Consider the following 23589-nt stretch of genomic DNA (forward strand, 5'->3'; position numbering starts at 1 on the left):
GGGATCATCTCGGTGTTCCCCCTGGATGAGCTGGTGAAGGTGACTGGGGTCAAGGAGGTCTGGGTTTTTTCGCTCAGGCTACTGCCCTCACCACCCAAACCCAGGTGTGAAGCAGAAGATGGATGGTTATGATAAGTTGTCATTAAATTCAAATTATTTTTTATTGTACTCCATTGTAATTTATTGTATCGTATTATTATTGTGTCCCTAGTTTTGTTTTATTTTAATATGCTGCATTTTATTTCATCATTTTATTTTTTAATTGCCCTCTCACAGAAGTCTTCTTCCGGGAGGACAAAGCGGAACTTCTTTTGGTGCCCGTGTTTCCGGTGGGACCGGGATTGCCGTTGCAGCGGAAAGCCTGTGAGATGGCGGTCGGCTCTCGGAGCGTTTAGGACCCTGAACCCGGATCCGAGCACCCGGACCCCGAGCTGTCTGCCTCACCGCGTCCCTGTGTCTGACCCGAGCTATGGAGGGCGGCAAACCGAGCCTGGCGCTGGTGTACCAGGCGGTCCAGGCCCTGTACCACGACCCGGACCCGGCCGGGAAGGAGCGCGCCTCGCTGTGGCTGGGAGAGCTGCAGAGATCGGTGAGAGGGCGGGGGGGAGAGGCCCGGGCGGGCGGAGGTCGCTTCGTGTTTTTGGGGATCTGTGTGAAGCGGATCTCAGGGTTTTACCTGTGTGAAAACGCACAGGTGAAGTGTAGTGCGCAGTCTCAGAGGAGCCACCGCTTCCGTTAGCATAACAGCTAAGCTAAAGAAAATGAATGGAGGAAAACATGCCGAGCTAGCTGCTATGCTAACTGCTAGCTGTCTGTATGTTACTTTGCCTGCCTGCGCACGTGTGTGTGTGTCTGTTTGTTTCTTTCTGTTTGTGTGTGTGTCTTTGTGTGAGAGAGTGTGTGTGTGAATGAGTGAGTGAGTCACCTTGCTGCAGGTGAGTAAATGAAGCGCTCCCCTGCCTGTGTTTGGACTTCCTGTTTGCGGTTCCGGCTTGTTTGTTTTTATTCAGCTGGTAGCATGTTAGCATGGTCACAGTCAGGTGACCTGGGGTAAAAGGTCAGCCACTGTGCGTGAGGGCTGAAGTTATGCAGGTGAAAGTTTCCCCCCGTAGCAGTCAGCTGATCAGTGAGCATGCTCAGTGGAGTGTTTGTGGAGCCCCAGCTCACAGCCTTCAGTCACGTGAGAACTAATTCGAGCGTCTCAGGTGGACCTGAGGAGAACACCTGAAGAGAACCAGGTTCAGTCAGGTGGTTGGTCTTTTGGGGACAACAGATCAAACGGTTCATTGTAATGTCAACTAGCTGGAAACGTGAGGCTTCTGGTTCTGGTCAGATGTTCTCCCGAGTGGCTGATGGGCATTAATGATAAGGAGCAGAATCAGCAGACAGCCCACGATTCAATCTTATGAAAATAATTCACTGAAGATTTTTTTTTAACATTTTACAGTGTGCGAGTATTAGAGTAATATTCGCAATCACCACCTTTAAACTGTAGATTATGTTGTCAAAGTTAAACTTTGTTAGTACCTGTTTTATACAACAATGTAACATCATCTCTTCATTTATTTTCTTACCAAGCTCACCAACATTTCACTAAGACCTGCATAAATGTTGCCGTAATACGAGTCACTCTGCAACTGAATAGAGTCAAGTTGGCAATTATGTGCAATCTGTTTGAGATAATACAGCAGTTACCTGATAAAGTTGCCTCCTTCAATTTAGTCAGAAGTCCTCTTGTTCATATTTTAATTAGTTTATTTATTTTTGTTTGGTGTCCCTGTATAGACAAAATATCATAATGTTATGCTGTGTCGATTGTTTTCTTCTCCCATCCTTCGCTATGACATCACTTCTTCCTCAGATGTATGCTTGGGAGGTGTCAGACCAGCTGCTGCAGCTCAAACAGGACGTGGAGTCGTGTTACTTCGCCGCACAGACAATGAAGATGAAGATCCAGACGAGCTTCTACGAGCTCCCGCCAGAGACCCACAATGCACTGCGAGACTCGCTGCTGACGCACATCCAAAACCTCAAGGACCTGTCACCCATCATTGTAACCCAGGTAACTGCACCCGTTCCGGCGGTATAAGCATCGGAGTCAATAGGACTTCATTGACTCTTGACTGATCCTCACCTTTTGTACTCGGCTGTAAAGTTGTCTCAGTGGGGTTTCCCTGGAAACAGCTGATTATCGCTTCAGTTAAGAGGAATGTGTCCTGTAACAGAATCAGCCAATCAGAATCATCAAATATTTCTTACCTGTGATGTTTAATGTTGGCTTGAGCTGGTTAACACCTGCTTTAATACATCTGTGTGGTTGTTATCACACCTTGTCGGAGGGCGGGGGTTTAACTGTAAAAAGTAAGCTGAACTTGCAGTGACATCATCAGGGTTTAAAAACAGGAAGTTTGTTTGTGATAGTTCTTACTTGAGTAACTCAGACCATCACCCTTTCCCTCAGCTGGCTTTGGCGATCGCTGACCTTGCCCTGCAGATGGCGTCCTGGAAAGGATGTGTTCATACACTGATAGAAAAGTAAGAATTCACAAAATCGGCTAACACAATGTTTTCTCTGAAGCTGGACAGTGACTAACCTGTTCTTCTGTCTTCTCAGGTACAACAATGACATCAGCTCGATGCTCTTCCTCATAGAGATCCTCACCGTGCTCCCAGAGGAAGTTCACAGCCGCTCGCTTAGGATCGGAGCGAATCGGAGGACGGAGATCATCGAGGACCTGGCGTACTACTCAAGCACCGTGGTTACCTTGCTGGTGAGACACCTGTCTGACTCTCACCTGTCAGACAGCTCAGTAATATTTCTGTCTGAACACCACTGAATGTTGATCGTATCTGTTCACCAGGCCAGTGGCTGTTTAACTGTCACATGATTGCCACATTAGCTGCATGTTGTCATTAAGGTAGGGGTGTGGCTAGTAATAAAACCATAATGATAATGTGGCGGAAACTGTTATCACTCTAAAAACGGAGATGTCACTGATGATGTCACTAATCTTTATTTAAACAGGACTCTGACTTTATTTGTCCTCAGACAACCTGCGTGGAGAAAACGGGGAATGATGAGAAGATGCTTATTAAGGTGTTTCGCTGTCTGGGCAGCTGGTTCAACCTGGGCGTCCTCGACAGCAACTTCATGGCGAGCAACCAGCTGCTCATGGTGCTTTTCCAGGTCCTGGTAAGTGTGAGAGTGCCGTCAATGTCAATGATCTGATGATCACGTGAGCCTTGATCTTGAATCGTGTGAATATTTCTATGTTACCCCAAACTGTCTCCACAGCAGAGGGACGAAACCTCTACCAACCTCCACGAGGCGTCCTCCGACTGTGTGTGCTCTGCGCTCTACGCCATAGAAAACGTGGAGACCAATGTCGCATTGGCGCTGCAGCTCTTCCAGGGCGTCCTGACACTAGAGACAGCCTATCACATGGCAGTAGCCCGAGAAGATCTGGACAAGTGAGGACAAATCTAGTTCTGATTGTGGCATTCATGTGTTGTTTACATATTGTCAGTAACACGCGTGTTCAATTCTCATCCTCAGAGTGCTGAACTACTGCAGGATCTTCACAGAGCTCTGCGAGACCTTCCTGGAGACCACGGTCAGGAGTCCAGGACAGGGCATGGGAGACCTGAGGACCCTGGAGCTGCTGCTGATCTGTGCAGGACACCCCCAGTACGAGGTACGAACACACCCCATGGCATTGCATATGACATGGCATATGAAGCTCCTGTGTGTTCTAATTCGGATGTCGGCCTGTCTGGTCTGCGTTATGGTTCTGTGTGTGATTCTGTTCTCTGTGGTCCAGGTGGTGGAGATCTCCTTTAACTTCTGGTACCGTCTTGGGGAACACCTGTACAAAATCAACGACCCGACTTTGCACGCCATCTTCAGACCGTACATCCAGAGGCTTCTCCACTGTTTGGCCCGGCACTGCCAGCTCGATCCGGATCATGTAAGAACCAGAACCTGAACCTTTTCATGCTGCAGTCTGGCTCCAGATCCTTCTGTGTAAAGTTTTTATGATGCTGAGTTTGAACACACTGCTGTAAGTTGAACCCTGACTGTATTACCTGTCCTTGTTGTCTCCATGGTGGTCCACAATAATGCACACAGGTGTGTTCACCGTGAGTGATCAGTAATCAGTGAATCACTTTGAATGTGAAGTCAGGAACACAAACAAACTAAAAATGTCAGCGTCTGTCAGACTTCCAGCTCTGGCTCCACCCACAGGTGTTGGCTTCAGGTGTTCAGGTCATGAAATCTTAGTCTGAATTTTTCTCCGTCCACAGGAGGGAATCCCGGAGGACACAGACGACTTTGGCGAGTTCCGGATGAGGGTGTCTGACCTTGTTAAAGATGTCATCTTCCTGGTTGGCTCCGTGGAGTGCTTCGCTCAGGTAACTAATCCTCAGGTGGTTTCAGGCTGACAGGTGGGATCTGTTTCACCTTTATTCTTTCATTAACATCACTTCCTGTCCTCAGCTGTACTCCACGCTGAAAGATGGGAATCCTCCCTGGGAGGTCACAGAGGCCGTCCTCTTCATCATGGCTTCCATCGCAAAGAGCGTCGACCCGTGAGTATCTGTGTCACTGCCACGGGAAGTTCTCACAGACGCGTTCATCAAGTAAACATGTTCTCCATGTCTGATTTCAGGGAGAACAACCCGACGCTCACGGAGGTGCTGCAGCAGATTGTGTTACTTCCGGAGAGCGTTCACATGGCGGTGAGATACACGAGTATCGAGTTGGTTGGCGAGATGAGCGAGGTCGTGGACAGGAATCCCAGATTCCTTGGTACGGAGGAATGATCCTGAACAATGGCAGTGTCCTGATGATGCAGTCAGCCATGTTTTAACTTCCTTGCCTTTCAGGATGTCGTAGCTTCACAGGTGCGTCTGGGAATACTGAATAATATTTTGTACTTCCTGTCAGACTCTGTGTTGAACTACCTGATGAAAGGTCTGCGAGAGAAACCGCTGGCATCTGCGGCAGCAAAGGCAATCCACAACATCTGCTCCGTGTGCAGAGATCACATGGCTCAGCACTTCCACGGGCTGCTGGACATCGCTCGCTCACTAGACTCCTTCGCCCTTTCCACAGAGGCTGCCGTCGGCCTGCTCAAAGGTACCTGCACTGACATCATCACATATTTGTACTGTACCTGCCTTGAATTTATCAGATACCTATGGTCACATTTAGAAGGTACAAGGTTTAAATCTCTGACACAGGTTTATCCTCATGAGTGGTGTAGATGCAGCAGGCTCATGTGTAATCACATCAGTGTACTATTACCTGTACAGGTACGGCTCTGGTCCTGGCTCGACTTCCTCTGGAGAAGATCGCAGAGTGTCTGAGCGACCTGTGTGCTGTTCAGGTTATTGCTCTGAAGAAGGTCAGAGGGGTGTGTGTGTGTTTGTTTGTTTGATTGTTTGTTTGATTGTTTGTTTGTTTGTTTGTTTGTTTGTTCACTTATGTGTTTACTTGTTTGTGTTTTAGCTTCTGACTGAGCAGTCCACAAACGGTAAATCAGCTGATCCGACGGTGTGGCTCGACAGGTTGGCTGTGATTTTCAGGTGAGTTCTCCTGTTTGTTCACTTCCAGTATAACTTTAATGAAACAGCTGACGGTGGACACATCATTTCTCTGCAGACACACAAACCCGATCGTCGAGAATGGACAGACTCACCCGTGTCAGAAAGTCATCCAGGAGGTAACACACCTGCGCTCACCTGGAAGTCTGATTTGAATAGAGTGATTTGAATAGATGTGATAGAGGTACCTCTGGTCATGTGACTTGCAGATCTGGCCCGTATTGTCGGAGACTCTGAACACTCACCAGGCTGATAACCGCATCGTGGAGCGCTGCTGTCGCTGCCTCAGGTTCGCTGTGCGCTGTGTCGGGAAAGGCTCCGCCTCCCTGCTGCAGCCGCTTGTCACACAGGTGAGACCTCATATCGGACAGCGAGCAGGAAGCAGGTTCAACAAGCTCTGAGTTTAAAAATAAACTCTGAGCTTCCAGAACAGCTGATCAGAGCTTTTCCAGTCGGGTTTGAGTATGTGCACCATGATGTAGTCAATCAGTAATCAATCAAATGAAGTTTGTTGTTGAAACTTGTCACACAAAATAATCATCTGTGAACAGATTCAAAGCAGTTTGCCAGACTCCAGGGGGCGCTGTGACTAAAGTGTCAGCAATTCTGATTGGTTTAGAGAGAATCTGTGATCCCCGGTGATGCAGTGTTGTTTTGTTTCCAATGAAACGATCACATGTGTGTTGTTGTCAGATGGTGGGCGTGTATCAGGTGTATCCACACTCCTGCTTCCTGTACCTGGGCAGCATCCTGGTGGATGAGTACGGTATGGAGGAGGGCTGCAGACAGGGATTACTCGACATGCTACAGGTGAGCACACCTGGGCACTGAGGCTCCACCTTTCTGTTATGTGCTCATTGAGCTGGTCAGTGATGATGATGGTGGTGTGGCTTCCTCCTCCTCAGGCTCTCTGCATGCCGACCTTCCAGCTGTTGGAGCAGCCGAACGGTCTAAGGAATCACCCTGACACTGTGGATGACCTTTTCAGGCTGGCCACCAGGTGAGTCTGAAGCTCCGCCCATTTGAGCCCGATGGTGCCACGCTCCGTAGCTCTGCCCGTTTTCACCCGTTATCCTCTTCTGCTCAGGTTCGTCCAGCGAAGTCCTGTCACACTGCTCAGCAGCAGCATCATCATTCACATCATACAGTGCGCCATCGCCGCCACCTCATTGGACCACCGAGACGCCAACTGCAGCGTGATGAAGTTTGTCCGAGACCTCATCCACACAGGAGTCGCCAACGATGTAAGTCTAATGGAAACGTGCTGTAAACGCCAGTAATGTCACAGGAGTCTGCTTCACCTTAACACCTGTGGGTCTGCAGCACGAGGAGGACTTCGAGGTGAGAAAGCGTCTGATTGGTCAGGCTATGGAGCAGCACGGCCAGCAGCTCGTTACTCAGCTGATGCACTCATGCTGCTTCTGTCTGCCGCCGTACACGCTACCTGACGTCGCCGAGGTGCTGTGGGAGATCATGGTGTTCGACCGGCCGGTGAGTAGGTGGTAGGGCATCTCAAACCTGTGTGCATGCTGGGGGTGTCGGGTGACTCTAGGTGCTGATGATGGTGTCCTTGTGTTGCAGACGTTCTGCCGCTGGTTAGAGAGCGCCCTGAAAGGTTTACCGAAGGAGACGTCAGGCGGCGCCGTGACAGTCACCCATAAACAGCTGACTGACTTCCATAAACAGGTCACCAGGTGAGATAACCAGTGTTGGGCAAGTTACTTTGAAAAAGTAATTAATTATAGTTACTAGTTACTTCTTCAAAAAAGTAACTGAGTTAGTAACTGAGTTACAATATTCTAAAAGTAATTAATTACTTGAAAAGTAACTATTGCGTTACTTTAAAAAAAACAAAAAAAACCTTTAACCCTCTGAGGTCCAGGGTATAATTGGCCATTTTTAACTACTTGATTTTCCCTCCACATTTTACCTTTAAAAACTATTTACTTTGCCTTGTTTGGTCTCATCCTTTTCAGCACAACCTCGCGTGTCTGAATTTACAGTCATGTTTTCATTTTTGACATACTGTGTTAACGCAGTTGATCTAAAATCAGACAAAAAACATAAACATAAAATCAGAGTAGAAAAAGTTATATTTTTTAATGTAACAACAACAAACATGTTTAATGATAATATTTCATAACTTTAAATGTAAATATAAATTGTCAATTTTAAAATCCTCTGCACAAGTTTTGCAAACAACAAAGTTGTTTGCAGTCATTTACCTTTTACCCTTTGTTATAACCATTTCAAACTATTTACAGAACAATCAGCTGTTCTGCATTCAATGAGATGCCACACAAATTATTTGTGCCACTCCAAAAAAATAATTTCTGTCCACTATAAAGGAGAACATCACAGCCTGATACCTGCAAGTCTGACAGCAGCAGGTGTATCATTGTTTTTATTCAGCAGTCGTGTCATTTTACTGACACACAACACCAAACTATCCTCTACACTACACATTAACTACACACTCCAAACACGCTAAACGTCACAAATCTCTCACATCTCTAAACTCGCTCTCTCTCTTTTTCTGCTCTCTCTCTCTCTCTCTCTCTCTCTCTCTCTCTCTCTCTCTCTCTCTCTCTCCGTCACTCCTAAAACTTCCCCCTCTCCCGAAACAACCAAATGTCATGTTGCCATTAGAGATGGACCGATCCGATATTACGTATCGGTATCGGTCCGATACTGACCCAAATTACTGGATCGGATATCGGAGAAAAATAAAAAATGTAATCCGATCCATTAAATATCACGAAAGCACCTCACAAAACTTGCAACACGCCGTAACTCACCTCAGAACGTTAGCACGTCGGAGCAGTATGCATCACGTGATAGAGCGGCTGTGGCATGCGGGACCTGTCGGTGGTCTGGATAGCATGTGGAGCTTCGCTAGCAACCCGGCATTTCATCTCCGACAAAGTTATCCCCGAGAGAAGTAAAGCAAGTGTGTAAGTCCATCTCTGAATGTTTGTAAAGCATTCCTGCGTTAAGCTTACCAAGCGATATATGGAGCGACTGCCTCTTCTTGCTGCTACTTCAATCATGAAACTGCTTAATGATCAGCTGATCGGCTTTTCTGTCGCGAGTCCGTCTCTCTGGTTTGCTTTTGGCCCACTTTGCACCAGAAAGAGGAAACCAGCGGCTGAACAACAGCAGCACGTTTAAGCTTGATCAGCTGTTGTTAGAATTTATTTAATATTACTTTCTACTCGAGGATCTTTTTCTACGTAGCTGACGCTGGTAACTGTGCAGGGGCGGATCTAGCAAAGTTTAGCCAGGGGGGCCGATAGGGCATTAACAGGGAAAAGGGGGCACAAAGACATACTTTTCTTTCTTATTCTCATTTAAAATGTCTAGCTTTTAATAAATAATTATCTGACACCCAAAGTTTTAATTTGATGTAAAATGAATAGAAGTCCATTACTGTATATAGTAACTATTAAGTCTAATATATATACCCTAGTAAGCTATAGTACTTTTTCCTTTGGGAAGGTACCATCTGTGCAGTCTGCAATTTTGTTGAAGAAAGATGTTGAATCTATTTAATATTTCTTGAAAAATAATTGATTTCTGTGCATTTTTTTTTTCACACTGCATCAAATTAAGGTTGATTACGTCAATTAAGCATCATGAGGTGGAGCGTGAGGGGTGGTTCCCTATTTTTTATTTATTTATTTTTGTTGTTGCTGGGAGTTGGAACCCTATTAGTTAGGTTGATTAATATTTATGCTAAGTACTCTTTCAAATACCAGAATAGGGAGGATGGTGTAGGTTTGAGTTTATTAGATTGATCAGTATTGCTGAACTATGAAATATTTTTTTTTGCATACAGGTATAACAGAATAGCTTTAGTGTAGTTGTTGTTTTAAACTTGAGTATGAACTTATACAAAATGCAGCAAGATATTTAAAAAACAGTTTTGTTGATTAAAAAACACTATATCGGATTCATATCGGTATCGGTATCGGCAGATATCCAAATTTATGATATCGGTATCGGACATAAAAAAGTGGTATCGTGCCATCTCTAGTTGCCATATCATTTTTTTGGTTGGTCGACATGGTGCATTTTTCCACCAACACGAACAGGCTGTTTTTGGGTTGGGTTAAACTGAACACAGCTTCAACGTCTGTTTGTTAAAAAATAGTAACGCATTCACAGACAGGCGTTGCTGACTGTGAGGCGTTCAGGGACAGGCGTTGCTGTCTGTGGCATTAAGAAACAGACATTGCTGTCTGTGAGGCGTTCAGGGACAGGCGTTGCTGTCTGTGGCATTCAGAAACAGGCGTTACTGACTGTGAGGCGTTCAGGGACAGGCATTACTGACTGTGAGGCATTCAGGTAAGAGTGCGTGAGGTGTGTAGCAGGTTTTGTCGAGACTCACTCGTCTGATGGTGGAACGCAGACAAACTGGAGTCCGGATTGAGCGAGTCTGGACTTGTCCTGACCTGATTGGGAGGTTTCAGGTGTATGAAAAACACTATATGCGCTGGTAAAAAAAACTCTTCCAACTGAGGAGTTTATTTCCTGTAAAATTGATCTCATGGTCTGGTTAAATGTTTTTGATAAACATTCAGTGTGTGGAACACCTGCATAGGTGACAAGTAGATAACCTCACATTTGTTGTTCTGCAGCGCTGAGGAGTGTAAACAGGTGTGCTGGGCCATCAGAGAGTTCACCAGACTGTTCCGATAGCTGCAGCCTTCTCGCACCGCCAGGTGAGCCTGTTCTCAAGTACACTCAGGTGTGTATTCAGCCTGAGTTTGTTTGCTTCTCTGATATGTTTAAGACTTCTTTTTTCCCCACAGGTAAATCTTTTTGTTGACGAGCATTCAGAGGTGACGGCAATAATCTGCGTCTGCAGACGAGGATCCAAAGGGATGAAGATGATGAAGGACTTCGAATGTGAACAGGGCGGCTCACTCTGAAGGACTGACAGATTGAAGACTGATTGGACAGAATGAGTCCACCCCAGCTCACCTGAACTCACCTGACCTCACCTGCAGCAGGTGGTGAGTGGGCGGGGCTGGGTCCGGCAGGTGGGCGGGGTCAGGAAGCTGCGGTCGTGAATCGGAGGATGTGCCTGGTCAACAGTTTTTAGAGATTTATTTTTGGACTTTGGTCGTGGTGGGGTTTTTTTTTTTGTTTTTTTTTTTTTTTTGTCCGTGCCATAAAAGGAGCCAAAAGATTTTCCATGATGCTCTTGGCTGCAGCGTGCTGCGGGAGGATTTGGCGTCACCTTTGACCTTTTTAACTTTGGTTGAATTTTAGTTGTTCTTCCACAAAGTGAAACAGAGTGAACTCTGGGTAATGAGGCGGAGAGACTGACACCATGACATCATCGGTGATGTAGCCTTGTTGTAAACAAATTAAAAAAAACAAACTGCTCATCCAGTGTGTCTGTTATTACTGTCACCTCACTTACCTGTGCCAGTTGGTCAGACAGCTGCATGGTAGCCAGGTGTTTGGGTTCTCGCTCTGGTTAGCAGGTGTTGGAAGGAATGAGGTTGGGAACCTGATGAATTGGCTCAGAAGGGTGCGGAGGCTTTCTAAAATAATAGAAACCTTCATCACAGAACTCTTCAAAGTCAAACAGAGCAAATCTTTTTGCTCCTCCATCAGAGACGCTCCAAGGTCGGTGACAGACTCGTGAAGGCAGTGCAGCAGCTATATTGGGCATCGGAGGGCGTGAGTGAGCTGGTGGTTTGCATCGTTCCAGGTCTCATGCTACAGCACAGAGAAGATGGAAAAAGTTTCTCTGTATGTGGAGCTGTTGGTCTGCAGAAGGCTCAGTTTAAATGCGTCACAGGTGTGATGTAAGCGCGGTTAAACCGTCACGCAGGAACAAATCCGTGAGTCAGACCTGAACCTGCTCAGGACCACATCCTGGAGCTCACTGAAGTGCTCTTCCTGTCCTCAGACCTCAGGGGAGTGTCTGAGTGGCTTCTTGCAGGAAATTCTCAAACTGACTGTCAGGAGCTGAAGTCTCTAAGCCCCGAGGAAAGGAGCCCCAGTCCTTCATTTATCCCCAGCTTGAATGCAGAGCCATGAACGCTGGGGAGGCGAGGAGCTTGTAATTCAGACACGTCAGTAAATCAAGTGTGACGTTCACTAATCTGTCAGATTCTCTGCATTGCCGAGCATCTCTTTTCCTAAGTCCTTATCTCCTTTCCTTGATGTTTTCCATCATTTGGTGAGGTGCGCAAGGTAAAGAGATCAGAGGTCATTCAAACCATCGTCTTTATTCAAAATACAAAAAACATTTGATTATTTCTGATGTAAACAGACACAGGTCATACTGATTCTGGAGCTGCAGGTCAGGTGAGCAGGAAGGTTCAGGTGTATGGCATATTTTTCCAAGACTGAAACTACTGATTATTAAATTCTTATTTACTCACAGCCCAAACGCAGACACCTGCAGGTTCAGTCAGGCATCAAAACACTGGCTCACTCATTTAGTGCATTTAAATTGATGCTTCAGGTTTTACCTGAACAGGTAAACACCGAAGTAGAGTCTGACCCTCTCAGGCCTGCTAGACCTATTACCTGGTCTAAAAACAAAAACACCTGGTGTGAGAATACTGCAACGGCCTTTATTGAAATTTGAACATAGAAACCTCCCAGAAAGGTGTCGGCATGACAACAGAACAGGGAATACACCTGCAGACCTCCACCTGTTTGTCTCAAATGTTCAGTTTCTGTACAGCTGCACCTTCCCTCCAGTCAGGGTTTCCTACTGTTTGGGGGAGGGTGCAGTAAGCAGTGTCTGTGTCGGGTCCAGGGCCCCTGGTTCAGGGGCCGGTGGGGTTCCAGGGTCCTTGGATGTTTTGGCTCTGCAGGATACTCTGCAACTCTTTGAACTGTGCCACCGTCTGATCCTTCACATCGGGGTTTGAGATCTGCAGCCGGATGCTGTCCGTGGACCAGCTCAGCTCTCCGGAGAACATCTCTGTCAGGATCCGGGCCACCACAGGAATCACCTGAGGACAAAAACAACAAAAAACACTGTGAGACATCCACAGGTGTCTGGAGCTCCATGAACATGAGGCAGTCAGGAGGTTGAAAGGTGACTTGGCTTGTGTGTCTGCATCCCACACAGTGAAACTTTATTCCTAACGCTGGGTTAAAAACAGGAAGTGCACAGAGAGAAAGGTGTGGAGGGAAAACTACATGCTTCGAGGGAATTATTCATAAATGTGTTTAGTCGCACACCCACAGACAGGTGACCAGGAGAGGCTACAGAACAGATATTCAACATTTTACTAAAGAATCGGGTTTGTGCTTTGGGCAGAAAAAATTGGATTCTTACATGTGCGCCATGTGTCAACAGCATGTAGAAAGCAAGACTATCATGTCATATTTGACCTCCGACCTCACATTTATGTTCACATCTGCATTTATGTATCTGTTACCTCTTTAACAAAGTGCACAGAAACAGAAAGAGCTGCTGAGGTAACAAGAAATATACTGAAGTACAAAGGTGGAAAGTAACAAAGTACAAATACTTTGTTACTTTACTTAAGTAGAATTTCCAGGTGTCTGTGGGCCAGTGCAAGTGTGGGGAAGCATGAAGGCAGTGACACTTTTTTAAGTGGCAGCTAATTTCAAATGCAAGATTGTTAGTGAGTTTCCTTGCTAACAACCTAGCTGCTGAACTTCTCAGGGAGAGAAAAGAATAAGAGGTAACTTCAGTCAGAGGTGGAGGAAGAAGACAGAAGAGGAAGAACAAAGGGTATATTTAAAGGTGAGGCCTGCTCAGGGAGATTTAATGATTACATGTGATGTCATCATTTTAATCACATCTGTGTGTGATGAGTTTTCATATTGTGAAACGTGCTGCATAACAAATCAAGTAAATTAACTGTGTGTTATTCAAACATTGCATGAAGTGCAGATAAACAGGTTAGCGTGCTGATGTAATGTAGATTACATAAAGCGCAGCAGAGATTAATATGAAGTTAAGCTGATGGCGCTGAGATCAACACTGAATTCCACCTTTGTACTAACGGATACAACTGTGAAACATCTGCTGACACTGTGTTCAGGTCAGCTGATCACAGCCTGCACTGTGAGCTGGGACTCGCCCCCCGCTGAGCCCCCTTTACCTGTAACACGTTTTCCTGAAGGCAAACTCAGCCTCTACCATGGAGGCAACATAAACTACCTTTTTTAAATTCTTTGTTTACATCACAGATTCAAGATGAGTGCATTCATGAGAAATAAATTTCAGATTTGAATAGCGTTTTTCATTTATTCTCATTTACTAATACTATGTTATTATTGTATTAATATAACACAGGCTCCTTTTACCTTTGCATAATAATAGCTGATAGAGATGTCCTAATCCTAACCTAATGAGTACACGTCACAGCGTGTACTTTTTCACTTTTACTTGAGTAAAGACGTTGAATCAGTTCTTCAACGTTTACTGCAGTATTTTTAAGTATCTGCACTTCAACTTAAGTACAGAATGTACTTTTACCACCTCTGCTGTAATGTACTAATATACAATAAGTTCAGGGAAATCATGTCCAGTTACTTATGAGCTGCACCTGCATGTTTGTGTAATCAGAGTAAATTTGTCATGGAAATGTCTGAGTTTTACTGCAGTACAAACTTTGTGAAGTATGTTTTAAACAACAAAGATGACAAATATTAGCACAAACCTGTTCCCTGTTACATGTGACCTGACAGCTTCATGCTAGCATCACATATATCAACAGAGCTAAAACTGACCCAACAGAGACCACACATAATAGAGGACACACTCTTGACCTACTGATCTCCAAAGGCCTGAGCATTTCAAAGGTTACTGTGTCTGATGTGGGCCTGTCTGATCATTACTGTGTTTTCTTTGAAAGTATAATTTCAGCCCACATAAATATGTCAACAGCAGTGATCACAAAACGGTGTATAACTGAAAACAGTAGTGAAATCTTTTACCAAGTTTTCCCATTAACACCTGACCTGTCCAGAGGTTCAGTCAATGAGCTCGTCAATAGCTTCAATGCTAAAATGTTAAATGTAATGGACACTATTGCTCCCATTAAGGTGAAGGTTATCTCTGGAAGGAAAAAGTCTCCATGGAGAAACTCCACACTGGTGAAAAATGAAAAAAGAGAGTGTAGGAAAGCGGAGCGCAGATGGAGAAAAACAAACCTCCAGGTTCATTATGACATCTATAAAGAGAAACTTCACAATTATAATTTACACCTGAGGAGTGCAAGGAGGTCCTACTTCTCTGATATCATCACCAAAAACAGTCATAATGCTCGGGTCCTATTTGCTATAGTTGACAGGCTAACAAACCCTCCTGTGTCAGTGGCAGCTGAACTTCATTCAACCATGGCCTGCAATGACTTTGCCAAATTCTTCACAGACAAAATCCAAAAGACTAGACAATAAATTGGTACATCAACAGCAGATCCAGGATATGTACTGTATCCACTAAAAAAATGTTTAAACACCATCAAACAGTTTCACCCGATTAACAGCAAAGACCTGGAGGACATCTTAGGTCAACTGAACTCCTCTTGCTGTTTAGATGTCCTGCCAACAAGTTTTTTCAAAAAGGTCTCAAAGACTTTAGAGTCAGACCTGTTACAGATCGTCAACTTTTCCTTAATGTCAGGTGTGTTTCCAGAACCACTAAAAACTGCTGTAATAAAACCTATACTGAAAAAGGACAATCTTGACAAGACACAAATGAACAACTACAGGCCGATCTCAGATCTCCCATTTTTAAGTAAGATCATTGAAAAAGCAGTTTCTCAACAGCTCAGTTACTTCTTAACACAGAATAACTGCTATGATGCCTTCCAGTCAGGTTTTAGACAGAACCACAGCACTGAAACCGCTCTGACCAAAGTGTTTAATGACATATGTCTGAATACAGACAGTGGAAAAATGTCAGTCCTAGTTTTACTGGATCTCAGTGCAGCATTTGATACAGTTGACCACAACATATTACTCAAACGACTGGAGAACTGGGCAGGTCTTTCAGGAACTGTACTAAACTGGTTCAAAACATACTTAGAAAACAGGAAATACTTTGTATCAATAGGTAACTTCACATCTGAGCAGACAAGTATCACATGTGGAGTTCCCCAAGGTTCCATCTTGGGACCCCCTCTGTTTAACATTTACATGCTCCCGCTGGCAAAGATTATAAAGAACAACAAAATAAACTATCACAGCTATGCAGATGACACACAAATATATATCACAATGTCACCAGGAGACCGAGGCCCTGTACAGGCTCTTGGTAAATGCATTGAGGAAATCAATGACTGGTTGTGCCACAATATTCTCCAGCTAAAGAAAAACAAAACTGAAGTAATGGTCTTTGGTGCCAAAGAAAAACGATTACAGGTCACCAGAGAACTTCAATCTATACACCTAAAAACCACAAACCAGAAGAGAAATTTGGGTGTAGTGATGGATGCAGGCCTAAACTTAGAAAAACACATGAAGACAATAACAAAATCAGCTTACTATCACCTCAAGAATATTTCAAAGATAAAAGATCTGATGTCTCAACAGGACCTGGAAAAACTAGTCCATGCATTCATTTTTAGTAGGCTTGATTACTGTAACAGCATCTTTACAGGTCTACCTAAAAAAATCAGTCAGACAACTACAGCTCATTGAGAACTCTGCTGCTCGAGTCCTCACTAAGACCAAAAAAGTGGACCACATCAGTCCAGCTCTGAGGTCCTTACACTGGCTGCCTGTCCATCAGAGGATAGACTTTAAAGTTTTGATGCTGGTCTATAAAGCTCTGAATGGTTTAGGACTAAAATACATCAGTGACCTCCTGACCCAGTATGAACCTTCCAGATCCCTCAGGTCATCTGGATCCTGTTTTTTATCAGTTCCCAGTAAGAACCAGACACGGAGAAGCTGCATTCAGCTTTTATGCTCCTTATATCTGGAACAAACTCCCAGAAAGCCTCAGATCAGCTGAAACACTCAGTTTATTTAAATCCAGGTTGAAGACTCACCTGTTCTCAGCTGCATTTGAATAAAGCACCAAATCCCCACTGTTTTACTTTTAAGCTCAAATTTCAAAACTTACATTTTAACTACTGGTTTTATCTACTATTCCTTTCTTTTTTTCTATTTTAAATCATGCTTTTTATTTGTTTTTGTTTTTTAATGTCTCTGTAAAGCACTTTGAATCGCCTTGCTGTTGAATTGTGCTATACAAATAAACTTGCCTTGCCTTTTCATGAATTTCCAATGGGAGCTGACACTGACTATTTCCTGGCATCTGCAGGACTGAGCTCTGACTCGGATCATGTTGTTTAGTTAGGAGTTTGGAGACAGACAGGTTCTTCACAGCAACATCAGCCAATAGGAAGTACTGAGGCTGCTCAGGAGGAGGTAAGTGATGTAGTGAAGGTTAACTGGAGGTGGAGGGGTGGAGCTCATAAAGATTCTGGTTCTGACGTGTTCGGACCCAAGGCTTCTTCATTTTTTTTGCACTTGTTATAAAACCGTTAGCACTGCCACTCAGTTTAAGCTCTGCCCCCTCACCTGCACCATAATGAGCTTCTTCTCTTTGGGTTTATTGTCGGGCCAGTCCTCCCCGAAGCAGAAGTAGATCTCGAAGGGCGGCGGATTCGGGGCTTCGCCTTTCTGGAACAAGATCAGCCCTGCGGACAGAAGCATGTCGGTTAGAACATATCAGGCAGCATGTCAACAATCCCGCACACCAAACTCACCTTGCAGGAAGTCATTGAGGCTGAAGACCTTGATCTTCTTCTCTCTCTCCATGGGGTTGGACGGGCCGTGTTCTGGCATGCCCGGTCCAGACCAGAACACCTTACACTGGCAAAGGCGGACGGCGTAAATGTCCTGCTCACAGATCTCCAGGATCAGGCCGCGGTCCATCACGTCCAGCAAGGCCTCGGTGTAAAATCGCTGTTTCTCGTTCTGCATCTCTGATGTTCCCGGGAACAGCACCTGCTGGAGGTTGACAGGTCCGAACAGGTCCACCTGCTCTGGGGTCGGTTCCAGGTGTCCGTAGTACAGCCGGCAGCCCTGAGGGTTACTGACGGTCAGAGAGCCCATTGTACGGCCCCGGTACTGGAACTTCAGGTCCAGATCTGTTACTATAGCAACACGAGATACAGGACCATTACTGTGCCAGTAGAGGGGGGACCATGAATTAGCAACAGTCACCACAGTAAAGCCACCAAAACAAATCGTTATCGGGACAAGAAATGACATCAGGGTATGAGATTTTGGTCATAAAGCACAGCCCTAATGTTCACCTGTGAATGCGCAGGTGAACCTCATGGGTCTGTGAAGGTAACCCTGAGCTCTGCTTTGTGGTGCTGTATTGTTAAAGTGTGACATCAGAGTTGGTTTGATGGTAAACTGTCTGAGCAGCGCCACGTGTGGTAGCGTTTTAGCCCTGAATCTGTGACAGGAAACTGCATTAGAGGTCAGGACTCACGTGGGACGCTGCTCAGCAGGTCGTACTTGCAGGGCTGGTGGTTCTGAGGCTCTGCCTGGTTCTCGACGCCCACCATGCCGCTGGCCTCCATTAGGTCCGGCTCTGGTTGCGCAGTGGCAGCGTTCAGATCCTGAAGTCTATTATGGAGGAAGTGTGCCTGACCCTGGAGATCAGAGGTCATGGTGATGTCAGGAAGCAGAGGCACTGGGATATGCGGTGGTCCAAATGTCCCGTTAGGGGGTAGGCTGAACTGGTTCATCTCTGAGGGAGCCGGGAAGGAGGCAAAGGGGGCGGAGTCACTCAGCCTGGGGTCTAAGGAGACATGGCATCATCACATTACATCAACAGCCACAGTGTTTCCATGGTGACACTGAGTCGAAGGTGTACTTACTGATGGAGAGGTCCATCAGGTTCGGCATCTGAAAGGATCAAAGTGTTTCGGTCAGTCACGTGAGAACATGTCAGACTGTTTACATCATATGATCGTTCTCACCTCCTCGTCATCGTCCTCAGCGCCGTCTGAAACACAAAACGGGGATCATCACTTCCTGTCATCATTGCACATCAGAAGGTTACAGTCATGCAGGTGAAGCTCACCTGTGCTCCCGGGGTGCTCGCACACTTCGTAGATCTTGTACGGCTGGACCGGCGTCTCTTTGGTGCCATCATACTTCAGCTGAAACTCGCGGCTTTTGTTCAGAGCACAGCGCAGATTTGCCTTCCACTTGGCAGGGTCGGGTTCATCTACTCCCTCCTGGTACTTCCCCGTCTCTAGAGCCCATGCCTAGGACACACAGACCAGGGCATAACTCACATCTGACAGATAGGACTCACCTGTGCTCAAGCTGAGAGATGTTTTGCTGTGCCAGCAGTTTCCCTTTGTTTCCAGTGTTTATCATAGGCAACCCTACTCAAAGTCAATAAACACTCAGACTGACACACAAAAGAGGAAGCAGTCAGCAGAGGAGGAGGAAGTGACATCATCACCTGTGTTCAAACTGAAGTTGTTCAAAAACTGTGAAACGAAACTCCGCTGGAAGGAGGAAGTCAAACGCCTACTTCCTCTTCACATGTGTCACTCAAGAACCCGCTTGTAGTTTTTACTTTGGTTTGTCTGTGTGTGTGTCCGTGTATGTGTGTGTCCTTGTATCTGTTTTTGTGTGTGTTTGTGCACATGTGTGCATCTGTCCGTCTGCGTGTGTTTGTATTTGTGTACATGTTTAGACATCTTGTGAGGACAGAAAAAATGGTATGCTACTATACTTGTAGGGACTAACAATTACCTATGAGGACAAAATGTGTCACCATGTGGTATTAGTGACAGGGTTACAATTAGCTTACTTAGGATTAGGCTGTGGGTTAGGATTCAGCATTCATTTTTGATGGTTGGGGTTAGGGAAAGCATTATGAAATGAGACGAGGTCCTCACAAAGATATGAAAACGAGTGTGCGTTACTATTTTCTGTAAAAAAAAGTTTTTTGAAACTTGAAACATGATCACAGCAGATGCTATATCAGAGGTTAGAGGTCAGGTGTGAAGGGTTAACCTGACCTTGAAGATGGTGTTCTCCTCGTCTGACACGGGCGTGTGGCGCGTGGCGTGTTTCCAGGGGATCTGGAAGAGGCGGTGGTCCGCGCTGAGCCACTGCAGACCGGGGTACCTGCCGCTGTTCACCTGCGCCAGCAGCCAGGGCTTCAGGCGGACACGCCGGGGCTGGACGCTCATGCTGGGAGGACTGGGAGCGAGAGAGGATTCGCTCAGACCGCGGAAACGGTCCCTGAGCACGAGCCGCTTCTGACACTTCGGAGCTTTGAATTGATAACTGTAATAAGTGAAAAATTGTCGAGGAATTGGTTTTTGATCGAACTGTTTCACTCCGCGCGGGTTCACGAGCACAGATACATGACTGCGTGTGCGCGCTGGGCGGATGGACTCACCTGGCCGGGTCCGGTCCTGGTTCAGAGTCTGCGCGCTGTGTTCCTCCTCTGCGGCGTGACGTCAGCAAACAAACAAAGAAAGGAACAAAAACAAACAAACAGAAGGCGGCGGAGCGCTGAAGGGCCGGAGAAAAGTCCCGAGACAAACTCGTCCTCAGTCCGATCACATGACGTCAAGTTAACTTGAAGGAAAACTGCTTCCGGTGGCAGATCAGCTCTCGACAAAATAAAGCTTCCGCAGAAGTTATTTAAAAAAAACAGAAAGAGTCAAACTGATGCACAGTTACTTAAATAGCCATCCCCGAGGAACCCTAACAATGCATCTGTTTGAGAGGAACCAGGGCCCTGTGCTTCGTACGTCGCTTACTACATCCAAGATCAAATGAAACATCCAAGACCAAATGACACATCCAAGATCAAATCATCGCGCTAACTCTGAGCTCGCTATTCCGGTTCCCCGAACACACCTGTTGTTGACGATTAGTATAGCTGGATGAAGTAATGTGAGATCACTGGGTGGCCCAACAGGGGCTACGCATCGATAGTAGAAACATTGATCGGCAACCCTTTGATTGGTCGGCGAAAATGTCGAAGGAGCGCGCTCGGTATTTTTCGGCAGCAGAGCAAGAACTCTTGAGTGAGGGATTTCAGGAGTTTCAGAGTTTAATCAGAACGCAAGGGAACACTGCAAAGGCTGCAAAAGCAAGGAGAGAGGGCTGGCAGAAAGTTGCTGACAAATCAAACTCGTAAGTAATTCAATAATAACAATAATAATAATGGAGTGGATTTATATAGCGCTTTTCAAGGCACCCAAAGCGCTTTACAATGCCACTATTCATTCACTCTCACATTCACACACTGGTGGAGGCAGCTACGGTTGTAGCCACAGCTGCCCTGGGGCAGACTGACAGAAGCCAGGCTGCCATATCGCGCCATCGGCCCCTCTGGCCAACACCAGTAGGCGGTAGGGTAGATTTATCATATCACACCATATTATCCAATATTATATTACATTATATTATATTATAATATGTTATATTATATCCCCTTTCACATTAGAGCCACAACAGGACCCACTAGAACATGGGAACAAGTAAAAGTGAAATATAAGAATATTCTACAGAATGGTAATATTTATCACTTATATTGCTTGTCGTCTCTTGGAAAGAGACCCTGGAATACTCTGTTTGTTTGTTCATAACAGCAACCAAGAAAAGGGCAGAGCAAAAAAAAGACAGGTGGTGGTCCTGCACCCCCTCGTCAACAAGTTGGTTAAGTGAATAATACCCTCACGGGAAAATCGATATCTCTCTATGAGCACACTGTCGCGCTGAGCTAAAGGATCCTGTCTGTCCCGCAATATACGCTGAATTCTGAGGACTCTCCTTATCAATCTCGCACCTTCCGCAATGGGTGGCTCGCGTAAACGGACAGGACATGGCTGCGACAGACTTCCCAAATCCACCTTCGCTTTTATAGCCGTGGTCTCTCATCTTGATTACACGAAGTAATTTACAATTACTACTCTGAAATATGAATTACATCTGTAATAATCACATACATGTAATAGAATGTTAATAGTACATTTCCCTTTTTTAGGGAATGACCTGTATGTATCTGTGTGAAATCAATAAAAGGATCAAGTGCTGCATTATCTTTAGTTACATTGATGTTATTTATTTATGGTGAAACAGTGGTGGAATATCGCTGTTGCTTTCGTATGAATGACGCGGACATACCTGCGTGGCCGCGATCTAATCCTGTCTACATAAAGTAAACCTGCTCCGCAGCAGGTTTATGCTTACGGCTCTGTTGCTATGACAGCAAGTCCCGGATGGGCTTCGGGGATCACGCGAAATCGTCAACAATCTCATCCAGCTAACTCACTTAGCGCGGTACGAAGAACAGGCCCCTGGACAGAACCACACCGCAACAAACAAACATCCTGACAGTTCTAAACGCTGAATCTTTTATTGTGAAGGTGTGTCAGGCGGCATCCGGCGAGTTACGCCTCTCTTCAGGTAACTTTACGGACTTTGTTTTCTTTGGTAGTCTCCAGGATCCTCCCTTCCTCCTTCCGGAAACTTAAAACAAGCGTTTAGTTTTTGTTGACCTGTTTATCACAAACAATCAATATCCATTCAGAAAGAATTAATCAGAATAAAACAATAAAGAGCACAACAGAAATTTGACAGATACCAATGAAAAATATTAAATAAAATGTGTTTTATTATCAGACATTATCAGTGCAGGTAATCAATACTGATCCGTTTTATAAATTTTTCTTTATGTGTTTAATATGCTTTTTTCTGCAACACGATGATGTCACAAGGACTACCGGTCACGTGATCTCTCACTGGAAACATCATAACTGTTTTTAGTGTGAAGAAGAGCCAGGGAGAAGTGAGGAAGGTGAAGCGCTTTAGCTACCACCTCGAGAGCTGCAGTAGGGGATGATGATTTTTTTTTTTTACAACCAAAAAAAGAAGAAACTGATCAATAGTCCTGATTGATAAACATGAACACAAGACTGACTCCTCAGGTGACAGGTTAGGGTAAGGTAAATGTAATGTATGTTTGCACTGATTGCCGATCACGCTTCAACTGAGTCGTCCTCGGTCAGAAGGAATGGTACTCCACAGTGATGTAGTTCAAATAACTTTACTAAGGAGGTGGCAGATGACATCAACAGGATGTACCGCGTTGGTAGGGAGGCATTACAGTATTCACATGCAGGTAAAGGGGGTGTGAGTGTGTATATGGGTGTGTGTGGTCATCTGTAAACAGAAAAACAAACATTTGTATTAACCACTATGGATAGCAGTGTACCCCTTCTACAGTACTGTGGGTTTCCAGCGTAATGTTATACAATCTGCCGTAACCTCATGGCCACTAGATGGCACCCTAAGACCATAAATTAATTTCTGGCTCGTATATACATTGGCAAACCAGACCTCTGCAGATTACAACGCTTCAGAGAATAAACATAGTAAATAGTTACATCCACCTACAACCACAATGCTTGACAGTAAGTCATATATGGAATGAAATCTGGGCTGAACACAAGCCTGCCTGTAGTAGGTCAAAAAACATATCTTAGCGATAGCAACGGGACTAGCCTCTTACGTAGCAAATTACACAGATAAAGTCAAACAAGCATCACTCTCATCTTACAATACTCACATGGTAAGCACGCACACAGTATTAACTCACACAGGAATGCAAGTAAATACGTTATCCTCCGACACACCTCCCATCTGTGCAGAACTGCACTGAACACGTTCCCAACCGGAAGTACAGATACCGAGGTGCATCATGGGTAACGTAGTATAAACAGTTACAATGAACAAGCGGACTTTTAACAGTAAAGGATGGATGGACAGACAAATGGATACCTGGATTGATGATGGCTGGCTGGATGGACGGACAGATGGCTGGGTTGATTTTACAAATGTGTCTGTAAAATCCTGATTTATTAAAGTCGAGATCTGATTATCAGAACAAAATTAATTAATCTTCTGGAAACAATAAAAAGACTGACATCATTAAAAGTTTGTTTTTATTTTTGAACTTTT

At 45.2% G+C, this 23589-nt stretch overlaps 2 protein-coding genes and 1 long non-coding RNA gene across 4 annotated transcripts; 1 reads left to right on the plus strand and 2 right to left on the minus strand.

Moving 5' to 3' along the window:
- Window positions 1-301: 301 nt before the first annotated feature.
- tnpo3 (transportin 3) lies at window positions 302-11007 on the plus strand. Of its 2 annotated transcripts, none has more exons than XM_026146931.1 (23): window positions 302-589; window positions 1862-2062; window positions 2462-2535; window positions 2615-2771; window positions 3050-3193; window positions 3296-3471; window positions 3557-3695; window positions 3822-3968; window positions 4306-4413; window positions 4499-4590; window positions 4671-4810; window positions 4949-5140; window positions 5317-5417; window positions 5513-5589; window positions 5666-5726; window positions 5817-5957; window positions 6301-6417; window positions 6513-6607; window positions 6695-6851; window positions 6931-7098; window positions 7189-7301; window positions 10248-10331; window positions 10422-11007. In XM_026146931.1, the coding sequence occupies exons 1-22, from the start codon at window positions 470-472 to the stop codon at window positions 10306-10308; spliced, it is 2781 nt and encodes a 926-aa protein (XP_026002716.1). In that variant the 5' UTR covers window positions 302-469; the 3' UTR covers window positions 10309-10331; window positions 10422-11007. The 2 variants fall into 2 exon arrangements, with proteins under 2 accessions (XP_026002716.1, XP_026002717.1); XM_026146932.1 differs by having other exon boundaries at window positions 5317-5408.
- Window positions 11008-11836: 829 nt separating this feature from the next.
- irf5 (interferon regulatory factor 5) lies at window positions 11837-20330 on the minus strand. Its single transcript, XM_026146933.1, has 9 exons — window positions 20015-20330; window positions 19629-19899; window positions 18674-18860; window positions 18570-18595; window positions 18468-18495; window positions 18077-18388; window positions 17340-17729; window positions 17152-17270; window positions 11837-12593 (listed from the first exon to the last, which is right to left on the minus strand). Exons 2-9 carry the CDS (start codon window positions 19800-19802, stop codon window positions 12405-12407), a joined length of 1425 nt encoding a protein of 474 aa, XP_026002718.1. The 5' UTR covers window positions 19803-19899; window positions 20015-20330; the 3' UTR covers window positions 11837-12404.
- Window positions 20331-22225: 1895 nt separating this feature from the next.
- LOC113009524 (uncharacterized) lies at window positions 22226-23586 on the minus strand. The gene is made up of 2 exons (XR_003270194.1): window positions 23198-23586; window positions 22226-22791 (listed from the first exon to the last, which is right to left on the minus strand). It is a non-coding gene; the product is annotated as an uncharacterized LOC113009524 (long non-coding RNA).
- Between the last annotated feature and the right edge of the window lie 3 nt (window positions 23587-23589).

The sequence above is a fragment of the Astatotilapia calliptera genome, chromosome 17 (assembly GCF_900246225.1).
Source record: "Astatotilapia calliptera chromosome 17, fAstCal1.2, whole genome shotgun sequence".
In the NCBI taxonomy this organism is placed as follows: domain Eukaryota; kingdom Metazoa; phylum Chordata; class Actinopteri; order Cichliformes; family Cichlidae; genus Astatotilapia; species Astatotilapia calliptera.

Bases quoted from the DNA above. Each gene is read 5' to 3' on its own strand.
- tnpo3 (XM_026146931.1), top strand. From the start codon at position 470: ATGGAGGGCGGCAAACCGAGCCTGGCGCTGGTGTACCAGGCGGTCCAG. The intron at 5,141-5,316 runs GTACCTGCACTG...TTACCTGTACAG, and splicing joins TGCCGTCGGCCTGCTCAAAG to GTACGGCTCTGGTCCTGGCT. The intron at 5,590-5,665 runs GTGAGTTCTCCT...ATTTCTCTGCAG, and splicing joins AGGTTGGCTGTGATTTTCAG to ACACACAAACCCGATCGTCG.
- irf5 (XM_026146933.1), bottom strand. From the start codon at position 19,802: ATGAGCGTCCAGCCCCGGCGTGTCCGCCTGAAGCCCTGGCTGCTGGCG. The intron at 18,596-18,673 runs GTGAGCTTCACC...TTTGTGTTTCAG, and splicing joins CGAGCACCCCGGGAGCACAG to ACGGCGCTGAGGACGATGAC. The intron at 12,594-17,151 runs GTGAGGGGGCAG...TTTTGTCCTCAG, and splicing joins AGAAGCTCATTATGGTGCAG to GTGATTCCTGTGGTGGCCCG.